The sequence below is a fragment of the Sapajus apella genome, unplaced genomic scaffold, assembly GCF_009761245.1.
Source record: "Sapajus apella isolate SASKATOON/1434 unplaced genomic scaffold, GSC_monkey_1.0 scaffold53, whole genome shotgun sequence".
Lineage (NCBI taxonomy): Eukaryota > Metazoa > Chordata > Mammalia > Primates > Cebidae > Sapajus > Sapajus apella.
Genome location: NW_022436993.1, coordinates 9482048 through 9502809, shown reverse-complemented (window position 1 = coordinate 9502809; position 20762 = coordinate 9482048). Strand labels below are relative to the sequence as shown.

Genomic DNA, 20762 nt, shown 5'->3' with positions numbered 1-20762 from the left:
AACAAGCCCATTCAAAAGTGGGCAAAGGATATGAACAGATACTTTACAAAGGAAGACATACATGAGGCCAACAAACATATGAAAAAATGCTCACCATCACTGGTCATCAGAGAAATGCAAATCAAAACTACATTGAGATACCATCTCATGCCAGTTAGAATGGCGATCATTAAAAAATCTAGAGACAACAGATGCTGGAGAGGATGTGGAGAAATAGGAACACTTTTACACTGTTGGTGGGAGTGTAAATTAGATCAACCATCGTGGAAGACAGTTTGGCGATTCCTCAAGGACCTAGAAATAGAAATTCCATTTGACCCAGCAATCCCATTACTGAGTATATATCCAAAGGATTATAAATCGTTCTATTATAAGGACACGTGTACACGAATGTTCACTGCAGCACTGTGTACAATAGCAAAGACCTGGAACCAACCCAAATGCCCATCGACGATAGACTGGACAGGGAAAATGTGGCACATATACACCATGGAATATTATGCAGCCATCAAAAACGATGAGTTTGTGTCCTTTGTAGGGACATGGATGAACCTGGAAAGCATCATTCTCAGCAAACTGACACAAGAGCAGAAGATCAAACACCGCATGTTCTCACTCATAGGCGGGTGTTGAACAATGAGAACACATGGACACAGGGAGGGGAGCACTACACACATGGGTCTGTTGGGGGAAAATAGGGGAGGGTCAGTGTGGGGTGATGAGTTGGGGAGAGATAGCATGGGGAGAAATGCCAGATATAGGTGATGGGGAGGAAGGCAGCAAATCACACTGCCACGTATGTACCTATGCAACAATCTTGCATGTTCTTCACATGTAACCCAAAATCTAAAAATGCAATAAAATAAATTTAAAAAAAAGAAAAAAAGAAAGCTAATCACCAGATTCAGGTTTTTTCTGTCTTTTGAGAGACTGCCTTTCTCTGGCACTGGCTGCAACCAATGATTATTTTAAAGAGAGTTAACCGCCCTGGGGGCTCTCTCCTACCCTGTTTCTGTCTGACTAGCTACCTACTGTAACAAACTAACTTTATTTAGAACGGATAGCAGGGAATTTTCAGCATCAGCACACTCTTGAAAATAATAGAGACTGTGTTGATGAGCAATTAAGAGGAGGCTGGGAGCTCCATGAAAAGCAGCAGCTAAACCAAAGAGAAGAGAAGTTGATGAACGCCTCAAGGCGTGAGACAGTGAGAAGAGCCTTTTGTGCTGGGAAAAACCTCAAAGTCTGGTCAAAAAGATTACCTATGCAAAGGCTCTCATATTCACTGGATGAGATACTGGGACAACTTATGTCCCAGAGCACTGTTGAAAAGAGTAAAGCAATCAGTCTGCAATTAGTGGAGGGTAACAGTGTTTTGTAATACCTGAAGCACACAGTTTAACACAAAGAGCAGAGAAAGACACAAAGAAAGCCCTGCTAAAACTAAAACCACTGTGATCCCATGATTACTGTGCCCATGTCAAAAAAGCTGCTGACGAGTGACATCTCAGCTGCACATGCTGAAGAAATACACTTTACTAAAAGAGTCCAGCCGTGACCCTAAACAAATAAGCAAACAATCGCAACAAGCCTGGGGAGGAGATGAATTAGCATTCAAGGTATTGTTACAATGTATTATCTAAAATGTCCAGTTTTCAGCCAAAAAAAAGAAAAATATATGAGATATGGAAAGAAAAAGGACAGTGTGACCCATTGGTAGGGAAAAAAAGCAGCAAACAAAGCAAACTTTGATCGAGTTTAGCTGCCAGACTTAGTAGGCAAAAACTTTAAAGCAACCAATAAAAATATGTTTAAAGAATTAAAGGAAAGGAAAACATGCTTTAAAAAGTAAAGGGAAATATGATCGTCATGCTTCATAAAATAGAGAATATCACTAGAGAGAAATTAATTTTTAAAAAAGGAAATCAAAATGTTGAAAATATAGTATCTTTAAAAAAAAAAAAAAAACAAACCCACTAGAGGGCTCAACCAGAGTTAACCTGACAGGAAAAAAAATGTACTTTAAGACAGCTGAATATAGATTATGTAATCTTGTAACCGAGTACCTGCATTTTTCTAAGAAAAAGGAATGAATTACTACTTTTTAAGTTATTTTCTGTTCTCTTCTCCCCTTTCCCCATTCCCTGTTTGTTTCCTACTCAGCCCTTCAAAAATTCAAATTTTACCTTTTACACACTTTCCCCTCACCAGATACTCCCTGCAGGGCAAACTCTTCTAACTAAGCCTCCAAGACAGATCTCTCCTTGAGAACTGACAGTCAAGTAGCAGATCAAACAATACTGGCCAGGGAACTTTCACCTCGAAGGGGTGGTCTTGAAACTTCCACCCTCTAGGGATTGCAGCTCTTGTAGGGAGTCGGGGGGGAACTTTCATCCACCAGGAGGACATATTGAAATCATGCCTGCTTGGCCACAACTTATTCTGCCCAGGAAGGTGCCAGTTCAACTGTCTGTTAGATTACGTACCAGCTAGCAGTGGGACCCCTGCCCTGGTTCACTTCCCCACTTATCTTATAAAACTGTCTGCTTTCTGCTCCAAAGGTGAAGCAGCACACATAAAGGCAGGATGCTTTGTGCCTCATTACCTAAGCTAGCGTTGGAATAAATTTTCCTTCTACCAGACCTCACTCTTGTTAATTGGACTCTAAATGTGGTATGCAACTAACCTGCTTTTTGGTTACAATCTGAAGGTCAGAAAGAAATAAAAATGAACATCAACTTCAGAGAAATGTGTGACATTATTAAGACAATGCAGGCATTATTAAGACAACTTAGGTAGTCCCAAAAGGAAAGAAAGAAAAAAGGTAGGAAAATATTCAAAAAATAATGGCTGAAAATAATCCACATTTGATGACAATCAAGCTACACATCGAAAAAGAACAACTAACTGAGTTGGACAAAGGCAAAAAGATCCACAACCAGATACATCATCATAAAAATGTTGAAAGTCAAAAGCAAAGAGAAAATGTTAAAGGCGGCAAGAGAATAACCACTTGTCATGTACTAGGGAACTGTAAAAGATGGGCAGTTGATTGTTAATCAGGAACAAAGGAGGCCAAAAGATGGTAACATGACATATACGAAGTACAGAAAGAAAAAAAAAAAAAACCTGTCAACCAAGAATTTAATATTCAGTAAAATTATCTTTAAAAAATAAAGACCTATTTCAAATAGGTCTTTCAAAAATACAGACCTATTAAAAAAAGACAAAGGACCTAACACACATTTCTCCAACGAAGACATACAAATACCAACAGGTATATGAAAAAATGCCCAACATCACTAATCATCAGGAAAATGCAAATGAAAACCACCATGAGGTATCGCCTCACCCCAGTTAAAATGGCTATCATAAAACACACACACACACACACACACACACACACACACACACACACACACACACACACTCTAATAAATGTAGGCAAGGATGCAGAGAAAAACACACTCCATAGGAAAGGAACATGCTGCTGCACTACTGGAGCCACTATGGAGAACAGTATTGAGGTTCTTCAAAAAACTAAAAATAGAACTACTGTATTATCTGGCAATCCTACTACTGGATATACAGACAAAGGAACTGAAATCAGTATGTTGAAGAGATATCTGTACTCTCATTTCACTGCAGCATTATTCCCAATAGTAAAGGTATGAAACCCATCAAGAAACGAATGGACAAAGAAAATGTGGTACACATACACAATGTAATACCTTAAAAAAAAAAAAAAAAAAAAAAGAAATTCTGTCATCTGCAACAAAATGGATGAACCTGGAAGACATCATGTTATGCTAAGTGAAATAAGCCAGGCAGTGAGGGACAAACATTACATGATCTCACTTAAGTGGCGAATCTAAAAAGGTCAAACTCACAGAAACAGAGTAGAATAATGGTTGTTACCAGAGGATGGGGGAGGAGGGAGGAGAAAGAATGGGGAGATGCTGTTCAAAGGGCACAAAGTTTCAATTAGAGTGCAGGAATACGTTTTTGAGATTTACTGCACAGTATGGTGACTATACCAATGTATTTCCTATTTCAAAGCTGCTGAGAGAGTAAATTTCAAATTACCACAAAAAAACGGTAAGTACAGTGATGGATATGTTAATTAGCTTGTTTTAATCATTCCACATTGTATACAAAATTATATACATGTCACATCATCATGCTGCATCCCACAAATATATATGATTTCTCAATTAAAAAAAGAAAATCAAATTTCTCACCTTCTGTGTCCACCATATCAAGTTTAATTGCCTTTGTTCCGTCAAAGCAGAATGCCCTGATGGAATTCAGTCCTAACAATAATGCATTCTGCTTTATTTTTTCTACTTTGTTGAAGATTTTATCTAGCGCTATAACTTCTCCCTAAAAAGAAAACAGACACACGCAGACACATTAAAAAAAAAAAAAAAAAACTATAAATCCAAAGCAGTCATAAAAATGAGAAAAACATAAAAAATTACTCTTTTTGACTATCCTCCCATCCCTACTTTAAAACCTGAATCCATTAACCAAATGTATATCCAATTTACACTAAATACGATGTCTTTCCATTAAGAAAATACACATTCCTGCCAGAAAAATAATCTTTTTTTTTTTTTTTTTTTTAGGACAAGGTTTCCCTCCTGGTGCCCAGGCTGGAGTGCAATGGTGCCATCTCAGCTTACCGCAACCTCTGCCTCCTGGGTTCAAGCGATTCTCCTGCCTCAGCCTCCCGAGTAGCTGGGATTGCAGGCATGTGCCACCATGTCGAGGCTAATTTTTTTGTATTTTTTAGTAGAGATGGGGTTTCTCCATGTTGGTCAGGCTGACCTCAAACTCCCGACCTCAGGTGATCCGCCTGCCTTGGCCTTCCAAAGTGCTGGGATTACAGAAGTGAGCCACTGCCCCCAGCCTAAAAAAATAATCTTATAATGACTAGCTACTTTTAATCAACAAAACTCAAAACCAAGAAGTATTTGCAATCTTATAAAGAAACTTAAAAACATCCATTGGAGGCAAACATTAAAAATCACCAATTTGATGTCCCTCGTTCACCTCTGGAAGAACATCAGCTAATGCTGTTAGACAGCAGCCTTAAAGTGCTTTGAGACAGACAGATGCAAATGAATGTTCCTTGTAAAAGTGGTCATTTTAATATCTTCCAGCTAGCCACATAAAATTCCTATGAATTCTGGCAGCCAACACAGGAAAAATATCAGCCAAAACCTCTATATAGCATGGCAAAATGTTCTGGTGTGGTATAAAACATAGTTCAAGAAAATTTTATAGAGTAACACTTTAAGTCAAAGTCAATAAAGATAAGAGGTGAAAATCTGGGAGGGGCTGAAGAGAAACAGCTCTGGTCTGCAGCTCCCAGCCAGATCAACCCAGAAGGCGATTATTTCTCCATTTCCAACTGAGGTACCCAGTTCATCTAATTGAGACTGGTTAGGCAGTGGGTGCAAACCACAGAGAGCAAGCAGAAGCAGGGTTGGGCATCATTCAACCAGAAAGTGCAAGCAGTCACGGGAACTCCCTTCCTCAGCCAAGGGAAGGAACTAACTGTGCTACCCAGCCCAGGTATTACGCTTTTCCCATGGTTTTTGCAATCCGCAGATCAGGAGATTCCCTCATAAGCCTACACCACAAGGGCCTTGGGTTTCAAGCACAAAACTGGGCAGCTGTTTGGGCAGGCACCGAGCTACCTGCTGGAGTTTTTTGGTACCCCAGTGGTACCTGGAACCTCAGTGAGATATAGCCATTTATTCCCCTGGAAAAGGTGCTGAAGCCAGGGAGCCAAGTGGTATCACTCATCAGGTCCCACTCCCATGGAGCCCAGCAAGCTAAGAACCACTGGCTTGAAATTTTAACTGCCAGCACAGCAGTCTGGAGTCCACCCAGGACCATCACACTTGGTGGGCATCCATCACTACTGAGGCTTTAGGAGGCGGTTTTCCCTTAACAGTGCTAAGGTTTGGACTGGGAGGAATTCAGCACAGTGTAGCAAAGCAGCTGTTGCTGGACTGCTTCTCTAGATTCCTCCTCACTGGGCAGGGCATCTCTGAAGGAAAGGCAGCAGCCCCAAGTCAGGGGATTACATATAAAACTCTCCTCTCCCTAGAACAGAGCACCTGGGGGAGGGGGCGGGATGGCTGTGGGTACAACTTCAGTGGACTTAATCTTTCCAGCCTGCCGGCACTGAAGACAGCATCTGATCCTGACAAGGGGGATTCTCCTAGCACAGTGCACCAGCTCTGTTAAGGGACAGAGACTGCCTCTTCAAGTAAATCCCTGACCACCGTGCCTCGGGACTGGGAGACACCTCCCCGCAGGGTTCGACAGACACCTCATACAGGCAAGCTCCAGGTGGCATCAGGCCAGTGCCCCTATGGGACAAAGCTTCCAGAAGAAGGAGCAGGCAGCAATCTTTGCTGTTCTGCAGCCTCCACTGATGATACCCAGGCAAACAGGGTCTGGAGTGGACCTCCAACAAACTGCAGCAGACCTGCAGAAGAGGGGCCTGATTTAGAAGAAAAACTAACGAACAGAAAACAACAATATCAACAAAAAAGACCCCTGCACAAAAATCCCATCCAAAGGTCATCAGACTCAAAGATTAAAGGTATATAAATCCATGAAGATAAGAAAAAAACAGCAGAAAAATGCTAAAAATTCCAAAAACCAGAATGCCTCTTCTCCTCCAAATGATCGCAACTCCTCTCCAGCATGGGCATCTACAAAGAGACTTAGACGCCCACACAATAACAGTGGGAGACTTCAACACCCTACTGTTAATATTAGACAGATCAGTGAGACAGAAAATTAATAAGGATATTCAGGACTTGAACTCAGCTCTGGATCAAGTGGACCTAACAGACAGCTACAGAACTCTCCACCCCAAATCAACAGAATAAGCATTCTTCTCAGCACCACATGGCACTTATTCTAAAATTGACCATATAATTGGAAGTAAAACACTCCTCAACAAATGCAAAAGAATGGAAATCATAACAGTCTCTCAGACCACAGTGCAATCAAATTAGAACTCAGGATTAACAATCTCACTCAAAATTGCACAACTACATGGAAATTGAACAAACTTCTCCTGAATAACTACTGGGTAAATAACAAAATTAAGGCAGAAATAAAGAAGTTCTTTGAAACCAATGAGAACAAAGAGACAACATACCAGAATCTCTGCGACACAGTTAAAGCAGTGTTAAAAAGGAAATTTACAGGACTAAATGCCCACATCAGAAAGCTAAAAATCGACACCTGAACGTCACAATTAAAAGAACTAGAGAAGCAAGAACAAATAAAAGCTAGCAGAAAACAAGAAATAACTAAGAGCAGAACTGAAGGAGATAGAGACACAAAAAACCCTTCAAAAAAAAAAAAATCAATGAATCCAGGAGAGGGTTTTTTGGAAAAGATTAACAAAATAGACCATTAGCAAGACTAATACAGAAGAAAAAAGACAAAAATCAAACAGAAAAAATAAAAAATGATAAAGAGGATATCACCACTGATGCCACAGAAATACAAACTACCATCAGAGAATAAACACCTCTACACAAGTAAACTAGAAAATCCAGAAAAAATGGATACATTACTGGACACATAAACCCTCCCAAGAATAAACCAGAAAGAGGGGGAATCCTTGAATATATCAGTAACAAGTTCTGAAACTGAGACAGTAATTAATAGCCCACCAACCAAAAAAAAGCCCAGGACCAAATAAATGGATTCACAGCCGAATTCTACTGGAGGTACAAAGAGGAGCTGGTACCATTCCTTCTGAAATGATTCCCAACAACAGAAAATGATTCCTAACTCATTTTATGAGGCCAGCATCATCCTGACACCAAAACCTGGCAGAAACACACACACACACAAAGAAAATTTCAGGCCAATATCCCTGATGAACATTGATGCAAAAATCCTCACTAAAATACTGGCAAACCGGATGCAGCAATACATCACAAAGCTTATCCACCACGATCAAGTTAGCTTCATCCCTGGGATGCAAAATTGGTTCAGTATACACAAATCAATAAACATAATCCATCACATAAACAGAACCAATGACAAAAACCACATGATTACCTCAATAGATGGAAAAGAGGCCTTCGATAAAATTCAACATCCCTTCATGTTAAGAATGCTCAATAAACTAAGTATTATAGAACATCTCAAAATAATGAGAGCTATTTATGACAAACTCACAGCCAATATCATACTGAATGGGCAAAAGCTGGAAGTATTCCCTTTGAAAACCAGCACATGACACGGATGCCCTCTCTCATCACTCCTATTCAACATAATATTGGAAGTTCTGGCCAGGGCAATCAGGCAAGAGAAAGAAATAAAGGGTATTCAAACAGAAAGAGAGGAAGTCAAGTTGTCTCTGTATAAGCCCATCATCTCAGCCCAAACACTCCTTAAGCTGGTAAGGAACTTCAGCAAAATCTCAGGATACAAAATTAATGTGCAAAATTCACAAACATTCCTATACACCAACAATAGGCAAGTAGAGAGCCAAATCATGAGTGAACTCCCATTCACAATTGCTACAAAGAGAATAAAATACCTAGGAATACAATTAACAAGGGATGCAAAGGGCCTCTTCAAAGAGAACTACAAACCACTGCTCAAGGAAATCAGAGAGGACACAAACTAATGGAAAAGCATTCCATGCTCATGGATAGGAAGAATCAATATCGTGAAAATGGCCATACCGCCCAAAGTAATTTACAGATTCAGTGCTACTCCCATTAAACTACAATTGAATTTCTCAGTGAATTAGAAAAAACTACTTTAAATTTTATATGGAACCAAAAAGGAGCCCATATAGCCAAGACAATCCTAAGCAAAAAGAACAAAGCTGGAGGCATCATACCACCTGACTTCAAACTATACTACAAGGCTACAGTAACCAAAACAGCATTGCATTGGTACCAAAACAGACATATAAACCAATAGAATAGAACAGAGATCTCAGAAATAACAACAGACATCTACAACCATCTGATCTTCAACGAACCTGACAAAAGCAATGAGGAAAGACTCCCTATTTAATAAACAGTCCTGGGAAAACTGGCTCTCCATATGCAGAAAACAGAAACTGGACCCTTCCTTACACAAATATTAACTCAAGATGGATGCGACTTAAACGTAAAACCCAAACCATAAAAACCCTAGAAGAAAGGCAAAGCCATTCAGGACATAGGCATAGGCAAAGACATCATGACTAAATCACCAAAAGCAATTGCAACAAAAGCCAAAACTGGCAAATGAGATCTAAGTAAACTAAGGAGTTTCTGTACAGCAAAAGAAACTATCATCAGAGGGAAAAGGCAACCTACAGAATGTGAGAAATCTTTTGCAATCTACCCATCTGGCAAAGGTCTAATAACCAGAAACTACAAGGAACTTAAACAAATTTACAAGGAAAAAACCACCCTATCAAAAAGTAGACGAAGGATATGAACAGATACTTCTCAAAAGAAGATACTGATGGGGCTAACAAACATGAAAAAAAGTTCATCATCATTGGTCATTAGAGAAATGTAAATCAAAACCACAATAAACTACCATCTCACGCCAGTTAGAATGGCAATCACTAAAAAGCCAGGAAACAACAAATGCTGGAGAGGATGCGGAGAAATAGGAACACTTTTACACTGTTAGTGGGAGTGTAAATTAGTTCAACCATTATGAAGGACAGTGTGGGGATTCCTCAAGGATCTACAACTAGAAATATCATTTGACCCAGCATCCCATTACTGGGTATATACCCAAAGGATTATAAATCATTCTACTATCAAGACACATGCACACATATGTGTATTGCAGCACTATTCACAATAGCAAAGACTTGGAACTAACCCAAGTGACCATCAATGACAGACTGGAAAAACAAAATGTGGCACATATACACCATGGAATACTATGCAGCCATGAAAAAGAATGAGTTAATATCCTTTGCAAGACAATAGATAAAACTGGAAACCATCGTTCTCAGCAAACTAACACAGGAACAGAAAACCAAACACCACATGTTCTCACTCATAAGTGGGAGCTGAACAGTGAGAACACAGGGAAACGTCACACATGGGGGTCTGTCAGGGAGTTGGGGTCAAGGGGAGAGGTAGCATTAGGACAAATATGTAATGCACATGGGGCTTAAAACCTAGATAATGGGTGGATAGATGCAGCTAACCACCATGGCACATGTATACCTATGTAACAAACCTGCACATTCTGCATGTATATCCCAGAACTTAAAGCAAAATTTTTAAAAACAAACAGTCAAAATTTTCAGAATGCATTGTGGGTCGAGAGCAGTGGCTCACACCTGTAATCCCAGTACTTTGGGAGGCTGGGACAGGCACCTCACTTGAGGCCAGGAGTTCGAAATCAGACTGGCCAACATGGTGAAACCTCCTCTCTACTAAAATTACAAAAATTAGTCAGTGGTGGCAAACACCTGTAATCCCAGCTACTCAGGAGGCTGAGGCATGAGAATCACCTGAACCTGGGAGGCAGAAGTTGCAGTTGGCCAAGCCTGGGCCACAAAGCAAGACTTCGCCTCAAAAAAAAAAAAAAAAAAAAAAAAAAAAAAAGAATGCATTGTAATATTCATATATTTTTAAATATACTATGAAATTATATATGCAAGACAGTGAAAATGACTTTTCTATATATTTTATTCCTTTTCTTTTATATGGTCCTTGTATGCCATATACAGCAATGGCATAGCCTACAATGCAGAAAATGTGTAAATATTCCTCAAATGCCACCAGGTTTAGTGATAGACACTTTCAATTAATACTGTGACAAACAGGGAAACCATTTAAAGTGAGGTGAACTAGGAAAGTAGTCAACAACTAGAATAAAGGTCACATGTATTGCATAGTAAAGGAGAAACTAGCTGATGGCTACTTTTATAAAACTACAAGCCTGGAGGCTGCAGTCATAAAAGATTTGCTTACCTACTAAAACAAATAACAAATTAAAAGCAGCAACACAATTTGGGATTCAGTTCTGGCTCAAATATCTGTATTCTGGTTGTTCATGTCTACGTTGCTGTCCCACTATAGTTGATTGCTGCCTACATATAGCCTCAATTCTTCAACTTTCCACGTATATTCATCCTTCATCAGAAAATCCTGCAATACCCAATATGCTGCCACTCTGTTCAGATTCAGCCATGTGATTTGTTTTGGCCAATAAATAGGATGACAGTAAATGTGATGTAAGCAGAGATTTTTTAATAAATACAATGAAAAGCACTTGAACAGTTGCACTTGCTCGGCTTTGCTCTCTGCCATCACTAGCCTCCAATTATTGCCCTCTGCTGGGCTAGTCTGCTGGTCCTAGCCAGAGGAGAACTTACACATTGACCAGAGGCAGGGCATCCTAGTTGTCTCAGCTGAGGCCACTTTAGCTGAGTCAACAATTATCCAAGTCTAAGCCAACGGGCCCACCGAAGATCATCAGAAATGCCTAGTTTATCTGCAGCTGACTAGTACATGAGTGAGCCCAGCAGAGATCAGCTGAATCCCATAGATACCCGAGACCCCAAAATGTTTAGTTGTATGCCACTGAAATTTTGTGTCTTTACATATCATAAAACCAACAGAAAACTGAATATCCAGACTCCCTTTGGAAAGACTTTTTTTTTTACTAAGAGAAAGTCAAATCTCTACGAATAATTATCGTTAAGCAAATACAATACACCATAAATTAAACGAGAATTAAAACTTTCTCAAAACCTATCATGACCAAACTTAAACCTTCCATATAAACTGAAAAATGATTTGCATTAAACATTGCAACTCAACAAAATAAACTCTTATTTCAGATGCTTTCTTTTATGCACTAGTGGTATTTAATACATTTTCCCTGAAGAGTTTTTGTTACCACTTTAAATTCTTTTGAGGCAAAGAGGAGTATAAATAAGCAGACAAGCATATTCTAAGGGTATTAAATTCCTCAAAATTTAAACAACAAATATCCTTTACTCTTTTTTCATTCTCATTTTCAGTATTTAAAAAATATCCTTTTCTATTAGAGATATTTCTTAGACCAAAATAACTTTAAATAGTAAATATTCTAAATGTATGTGTATATCTTTATGTATTATAGAACTATGTGTATATATATCTTAACATATACATATTTCACACTTTGATAATGTACTGTGAAATTAGTTTTTAAAGGCAGAATATACTTTAATCGTTTAAACTACAAAATCTTAAAATTAAGAATATAAAATATCTAAATATATTAAATTGAATTTTATAACAGAAGTAGTCTGTAATCATATTAGCAAACTGTAAAATTCAAGAAGGTCTTGAGACAGTCTTCATAAATGATCATTGTCTACTGAGCTTAATATGTGGTGACTGACATCACTGAATAGTTTTCATTTTGGCTGAATCTGAAATAGACTGTGAATGGCTGTATGTTTCAGAAGTTTCACACTGTTCCACCTTCACTACTGAAATATATACTGCTTTGAAAGTGGTTTTGCTGTGAAGACAGTCTCACCTGATCATGCATTAGTGCTGCAATGTGTGTTGTTTTACCTCCAGGTGCTGCACACAAGTCTAGAATCTTCTCACCAGGTTGAGGATTTAGAACATGAGTTACTACAGCAGATGGCAAATTCTATAAAGAAAAAAAATGTTATCAATTATCAATAATCCTAAACCATTTTTGAGAACCAGAGAATGTAAAGAAGCCTCTGGGTTTAATCCACTATACAGCATCCCCAAGTCTGCCAAGAGGGTAGTTTTTATAAATACACTCAGGAAATTCACAATTTCCTAGACTAGCCTATGATCTCCCAGGACTTACACACAAACCACCTATGAAAGAACACAAAACATACCTCATCTATAATAGTAAGTCATATTCAATCATTAATTTATTAGTATTAATTATATAAGGACTACTTACTATAGAATGACAGCCTTGAATAAAACAGATGGAATAGTGTCATAAAATAACTCATTTCTAAAATTACCTTGCAAGAAAAACAGAGTCTAACAAGCATGGAGTTATTTGCTTATTTTGGAGACAGGGTCTCATTATTTTGCTTAGGCTGGGCTTAAATTTTGGATCCTCCCAATCGTGCCTCTTAAACCTTAAAGATTTCAATTCATTCTTACAAAAACATCCTCAAGAATTTTGAGTGGGCTGCAACATTCTCAAGGGAATCTAAGATCACCACTTCAAAACAAACTCAATGGTGAGAAAGGAGTTTGAAACAAGCAAATTTCTTCCTCTGAATATAACAAGCATTAAAATCAATGCAAATAATGTAGGCACCCAAAGAGCTATAAACACTAAAAATAACTTTACTATAGTTTATCCAGCAAGTTCTATGATTTATTTATATTTTTGAGACAAGGTCTGGCTCTGTCACACAGGTTGCAGTGCAGTGACACAATCACAGCTCACTGAAGCCTCAACCTCCTGGGCTTTCTCAATCCTCCCACCTCAGCCTCCCAAGTAGCTGGGACTATAGGCACACATCACCTAACTCAGCTACTTTTTTTACATATTTTGCAGAGACAGGGTTTCCTCATGTTGCCCAGGATGGTCTTAGGACTCCTGGGCTCAGGCAATCTGCCTATCTAGGCCTCCCAAAGTGTTGGGATTACAGGTGTGAGCCAGTACACCTGGCAGCAAGTTTTATTTATTACAAAAATATTTAAATAGAACTTCAAGACGAAAACACTAAAACATGTTTGAAGCTGCTAAAGGTTTGCTGATTCTTTATCTGGAGACGACTTGCTCTGCTTCACTCCTAAAAATGATAACATTAATGGATTGGCTAAAGATTACATAAGTTTCCATTCAAACATAATATATTAAGAACCTTCTGATTGTAGTAAGTCGAAAAATACGAAACAGTCCATGTCAATACGCTTCATTAAAGATTCAAATGACAGTTTTTAAAATTTATTTATTTATTTTTGGAGATATGGTCTTGCTCTGTGACACAGGCTGGAGTGCAGCGGTGCAATCATAGCTCTCTGCCGCCTTGAACTTCTGGGCTCAAGAAATCCGCCCACCTCAGCGTCCAGAGCAGCTAGGACTACAAAGCCTGGCCAATTTTGTAAATTTTTTGTAGCGACGGGGTCGTACTGTATCGCTTCTTGGCCTTTTGGCTAAGATCAAGTGTGGAGACAGGGTTTGCAATATGTTGCCTAGGCAGTCTCAAACTCCCAGGCTCAAGTTATCCTCCAGCCTTGGCCTCCCAAAGTTCTGGGATACAGGTGTGAGCCACTGTGCCCGGTGACAGAGTTTTCTTAAAATCATTTGCTACCTTCCTCTAGAATATTCCTTTACACTGGTTTTGCAATGTAATCACCTGGTAAGCTTAGGAAAAAAAGTGTGGGCCTTATCTAGTAAAGTGAGAATTTCTAGCACTGGATCATCAGCGGTTTCAAAATCACCCTACACGATTCTAGTGTGCCATCCACCCATGCACCACAGCTGGACTACACTGACTACCACTTAGCTGCACATTAGAATCACCTATGAAAGCTTTTAAACATCTGATCCAGGTTCTAACCCAGACAAAGGAAGGCAGCCACAAGTGGTAGGGCCAGGCAGGAGTCTTTATTCAATGATCCATAGTTTGTGCAACCTCTTTAAATTGCTTAGAAGAAATGAGGCACTTAAAAAATTAAGGGCCGGGCGCAGTGGCTCACGCCTGTAATCCCAGCACACTCTGGGAATCCGAGGCGGGTGGATCACCTGAGGTTGGGAGTTCGAGACCAGCCTGACCAACTTGGAGAAATCCCATTTCTACTAAAAATACAAAATAATTATCTGGGTGTGGTGGTGCATGCCTGTAATCCCAGCTACTCTGAGGCTGAGGCAGGAGAATCGCTTGAAGCTGGGAGGTGAAGATTGCAATGAGTCGAGATCACACCACTACACTCCAACCTGGGCAACTAGAGTGAATCTCCGTCTCAAAAAAAAAAAAAAAAAAAGTTAAGTTTCAGGCACCAATTTTTTCTTCCAGTGAACCAAGACTATAACTTTGAAAGCAGCTGCTGTTAAGTATTTAACTGTTAAACTTTTATCAGACAATTAGTTCAACTGAAGGGCATCTAATACTTCTTAATTCTATGGATTGTGTTTAAGCAATTTAAAAGTTTCCTTTTTGATTTTGAGAAACCAAATGATATAGCAGAGTTGCAATTTTAATGACTGTGTACAATACTACTATTAACTTTACAAAATATCTTTGGGTAATCTGAGATGCTAAAATTAAAAATAATCCCTATCACGGGCCCCTGATCATAAACCCCCCATCACTAAAAAGCCCTCACCACAATGTGAAGCTTTTGCATTGGCTGTTGGTATTCCCCCCATGTATAGGCTTGGGGGAATAACAATTTTCAGAAAAAGGCAAGAGGCATCAAAAACCAAACCAAAATGAAAAACCCCCACAAATTTCCCAAAGATTTTTCCAAGACAAAGTATTTAATTATGTCCTCCTGTCCTGCACAATAACAAAACAATAATCACTTAGAATGAAAAGCGAGGCCAGGTGTGGTGGCTGATGCCTATAATCCCAACACTTTCAGAGGCCTAGATGGGAGGACCGCTTCAGACCAGAGGTTCCAGACCAGCCTGGGCAACATAGTGAGACCTCATCTCCATAAAAAAAAAAAAAAAAAAAAAAAAAAAAAAAATCAAAAATTGGCAATGCATAGTGCTGTGTGCCTATAGTAGCAACTACTTAGGAGGCTGAGGCAGGAAGATCACTTGAACCTGGAAGGTCCAGGCTGCAGTTAGCCACAATTCCACTACCACACACAGCCTGGGAGACAAAGTGAGATATTGCCTCAAAAATACCAAAGAAAAAAGACTACTAGCAGGCCGGCACAGTGGCTCACACCTGTAATCCCAACACTTTGGGAGGCCAAGGCGGTGGATCACCTGAGGTCAGGAGTTCGAGACCAGCCTGGTCAACATCATAAAATCCCGTCTCTACTAAAAACACAAAAATTATCCCAGTATGGTGGTGGGCGCCTGGAATCTCAGCTACTTGGGAGGCTGAGGCATGAGAATCGCTTGAATTGGGAAGGTGGAGGTTGCAACAAGCTGAGATCATGAGACTATACTCCAGCCTGGTAGACACAGTGAGACTCAGTCTCAAAAAATAAATAAAATACAGAATCAAAACAGTAGACAGATGCTTTATTCATTGACTCCACAAAATGCATTGAGTGCTTACTATATATCAGACATTGGTCTATGCACTGGAGAGATCCCTCTCTTCAATGGAATTTACATTTTGCTGGAGGTGCAAGAAAAGCACTCCTGCCCTGTGTGCATGTCTTTTTTATTATAACAACAGTAAGATGACATCCTTCTTTTATATTTAATAAGCTGAAAATGAGTTATTGCCAAAAGCAACAGCTGAGCACGAACTACACACAAAGCATCAGACTGCCAGGCGCAGTGGCTCACACCTGTAATCCCAGCACTTTAGGAGGCCAAGGTGGGCAGAACACGAGGTCAAGAGATCGAGACCATCCTGACCAACATGATGAAACTCCGTCTCTACTAAAAATATAAAAATTAGCTGGGCACAGCGGTACACTCCTATAGCCCCAGCTACTCAGGAGACTGAGCCAGGAGAATTGCTTGAAACTGGGGGGCGGAAGTTGCAGTGAGCTGAGATAACACCACTTTACTCCAGCCTAGGTGATAAAGCAAGTTTTTCAAGTGATTTGATACATACGAATTTACTGCAGAGTCTTAGTAAATGGCGCGATTAAATTATAAAATTTGTGAGATAATAAACCTCCCTGCATAGCCTGAGACCTATGAAAGCCTTGGGCATCTTCTCTACTAGATCTAAGTTAATTCCTAAAACCAAAATGAAAACTGCAAATTACGGCTACAATGAGCTTCTTAGCTGTTAGAGAAGCATGGATACTGACAAAAGCAAAAATTTTAAATTTGTTATTAAAGTATCAGCATCTATTGCAATAATTTAACACTATTGAAAAGTACTTTCATTTAGATGATGCCTCTTATGTGATGTACTTTCAGTGACTGTCATTTAATCCACTTTAGTATTCAAGTGTGTTTGTTTGAAAAGAAAAGCGACTTGTTGAAACATTCCAAACGTTTTTTTTTTTTTTTGGAGACGGAGTTCCGCTCTTGTTACCCAGGCTGGAGTGCAATGGCGCGATCTCGGCTCACCGCAACCTCCGCCTCCTGGGTTCAGGCAATTCTCCTGCCTCAGCCTCCTGAGTAGCTGGGATTACAGGCACGTGCCACCATGCCCAGCTAATTTTTTGTATTTTTAGTAGAGACGGCGTTTCACCATGTTGACCAGGATGGTCTCGATCTCTTGACCTCGTGATCCACCCGCCTCGGCCTCCCAAAGTGCTGGGATTACAGGCTTGAGCCACCGCGCCCAGCCTCCAAACGTTTTATATTACCATTATATGTAAATGTGAAACTTGTTCTATTTGTGAAAATCATTATGTATGTAAAAATTCAAGGATAATAATGAAATTTTTAAATTCCACATTCTTCTTAAACTTACTCTTCTGCACTTTTAGAATTTTCCTTAGAGAAATGAATATCACCTGGTTCTGGTCTGCACTGAATTAAGCTATTTAGGTTTTATAGATCAGTTACGACCCACTTAAGAATCTGGCAGCTCTGAACCAGGTTGAAAAGGAAAATCTAACACAAAAATATCAACTAATATCTTAAAGCACTGACCACAGAGTTTTTGGGAAATTGTCAAAGAAGCACTTGGGAAATTTAATGTCATATGTGAATTGCTTAAAGACCTCACCCTCTGAACTTGGAACTCAGTAAATCTAAATTATGACCCAAGAACTGCATTTTCAAAAGGTCCTGCAGGTGATTCAGATGCAGATCTTACAAGGGTTATATCTGGAGCACTGGCATGGGGTCAAGAATACAGGTTAGAAGTCAGAAAGACCTGTATTCAAATTTTGACTGTAGTTATTTTTTACCTACACAGCACACAGCAAATCACTCATTTAATCACTGAAAAACTATAAATACCTACTATATGCTACGCACTTTACGTTTCTAAGGCTCTATTTCCTTATCTATAAAATTGAAGGTTTCCAGGAAGTAAATGTAGTAACTTATATGAAACACTCAGCTCAGTATACATGGACCACAATAAGCACTCAGCCAACGTTAGCTGCGATACCATTAGCATCCCTTATGATAAGTCTCACTGGCCATCAGAAACTGGCCATCGAAATAGATTACATAAAATAAAACTGCTTTCACTGGAGAGATGACAAAAGGTTAAACTCCACCCTCTGACACAAAAGCTTTATTCTGGCAGGAAATTCTCATGTCCCTTGCTATTAGGTGACAAAGAATATAGCTCTATGGTAGTCTGGACAGTATGAATCGGAAAATGACTCGCAATACTTCATCAAGTCATCATTAAACTGATTTTAAGGTGAAGGAGTACAGCTATAGATAGCAAAAAAATATAAAAAAGATTTTTTATAAAGTCAAAACTAAATTATGACCAGGCACAGTGGTTCATGCCTATAATTCCAGAACTTTGGAAGGCCAAGATGAGATAATCACTTGAGCTCAGGAATTCAAAACCAGCCTGGGCAATATGGCAAAGCCCCATCTCTACTAAAAATATAAAAATTAGCCAGGTGCGGTGGTACATGCTGTAGTCCCAGCTACTCAGGAGGCTGACGTGGGAGGATCACCTGAGCCTGGGAGGTCGAGGCTGCAGTGACCCAAGATCATGACACTGCACTCCAGCCTGGGTGACAGAGTGAGAGCCTATCTCAAAGAAAACAAGACAAAAACCTAAATTATGGGATGAGTAGGTACTGTCAAACCAAAGAGAAAACTAACACTGCATTAAACATTATTAATTTGAAGCAGTGCAGGTATCATTAGCAATGATTCATGGCTACATTTTCAAATGAACACAAATGTTTAAAAATGAATTATATAATCAACAAGCACAAAAAAACACCAAACTCCATTGAAACTAAAATTAGCAAACAAAAATCCCCAAAATGATTCATAAGCAATTATATGTTAGATTATATACCCTAACGTGTTAGACCATTACCAATGTGCAATCAGAGTATAATAAACATCTGTTTTTCTGTTCGTTCACACCAGAAATAATCTCTGAATTTATAAAATGTCTACTGGCTAAATACCGGGAAGAAGCCAGGTGCAGTGGCTCACACCTATAATTCCAACACTTTGGGAGGCCAAGGTGGGAGGACCATTTGAGGTCAGGAGTTTGAGACCAGCCTGGACCACGAAGTGAGACCCCATCCCTACAAAAATGTCAAAAAAATTAGTCAGGCATGGCAGTGCACACATATGGTCCCAACTAATTGGGAGGCTGAGGCAGGAAGACCACTTGAGCCCAGTGGGTTGAAGTTACATTGAGCTACGATTGCACCACTACCCTCCAGCCTGGACAACAGAGTGAGAGCCTGTCTCAAAAATAACACTAATACTACTACTAATAATTACTGGACAGAGAAGGTAAGACAGCACACAGCATTTGGACTTAGGGTTGAGTTCAGATACCACCAATTACCAGTCGTGTGACACATGCCAAGAGCCCTAACAAATCTGGTCTTCAGTATCTTCATCTTATATTGCGAATAATAATAACACACCTAGCCAGCAGACTATAACAAATCAAATGAGTTACTAATGGAACAGCACACGCGTATAACAAATGCATGCAATATTCAGAGATTAATATTTTGAGATGGAAAACAGTAATTTTAATCAATTATTAAATCATCTTTGGGCAAAGAAAGATTAAAAAAAAAAGGTAGTTTAAAAATCAAATGAGTAAAAGAAGAATATTTATGAAGTTTTTTCTTACTGCTTAACCAAAGGTAGATCAGTGTATATAAGTAGACCACAAAAAGTATCTTAAATTTTTAAAAATCCTAGATTTCAAATAATTCACTGATGTATGTTTCAATGTCACTAAATATTTTACTTTTATACATACTTACTTGTAAAAATAAGTAACGGGGCAGTACATTGTCAAATGAAGGGCTGAGATATACTGGTTCTGTCATTCTTATGCCCATGCCTCTGAAAAATAGGAAATCTAACATTAGTCTGTGTAATTCCACAGTCTATACAAACTGTATTTCCGGGAACATTTTCAAATAGCCTGTCAAACATAAGATGCTCTGCCTTTTTAGGAACTCTTTTATTCAACAACAAAACACATAGAGTAGTCCTGTGAATTATTTTTGAATTTGTACCTGCAGAATAGGAAGCCATCAGAACTAAAAAGGAAAACGTTACATAACGCTTGCATTTAAGCACAAATGAGTTTCCACAGAGATTTGAACATGACCTCATTCTTTACTGCTTCCTGTCAGCTCTTTATAGAATAACTGACTGTACTGACACAATCCCAAGGATAACCTTTTTCACCTTTGTCCCGTTTTATGAGGGGCAGTGTAACTGTTCAGACCAGGAAGGGCCAGGACTCAGAAGGGCCTCATGGACAGTGACTCATCAAGACAAACATCACAATCTCAGAGGTTGTCAGACACTATTGAAGCAGAGAAAGAACGCCCAAATCCTGTCAGACAAAGCCAAGCCTGGCCTTGTGTGTCAGGCCAAACCAGAGAGGGCAAGAAAAAGGAGAAACCAAGAGTGTTCTAGGGATTAGGAGGGCACAGAAAAAAGTACAGTAT

At 39.2% G+C, this 20762-nt stretch overlaps 1 protein-coding gene across 4 annotated transcripts in view; it reads right to left on the bottom strand.

The window, feature by feature from the left end:
- The window catches only part of NSUN6 (NOP2/Sun RNA methyltransferase 6), a 60892-nt gene that overhangs the window by 18330 nt on the left and 21800 nt on the right, over positions 1–20762 (bottom strand). For all 4 annotated transcript variants that reach the window (XM_032243944.1, XM_032243945.1, XM_032243947.1 and 1 more), the window contains 3 exons: positions 20064–20145; positions 12556–12675; positions 4242–4383 (listed from right to left, as the gene is read on the bottom strand). In XM_032243944.1, coding sequence (XP_032099835.1) covers positions 4242–4383; positions 12556–12675; positions 20064–20145 — 344 coding nt within the window. The remainder of the gene's footprint in view (positions 1–4241; positions 4384–12555; positions 12676–20063; positions 20146–20762) is intronic.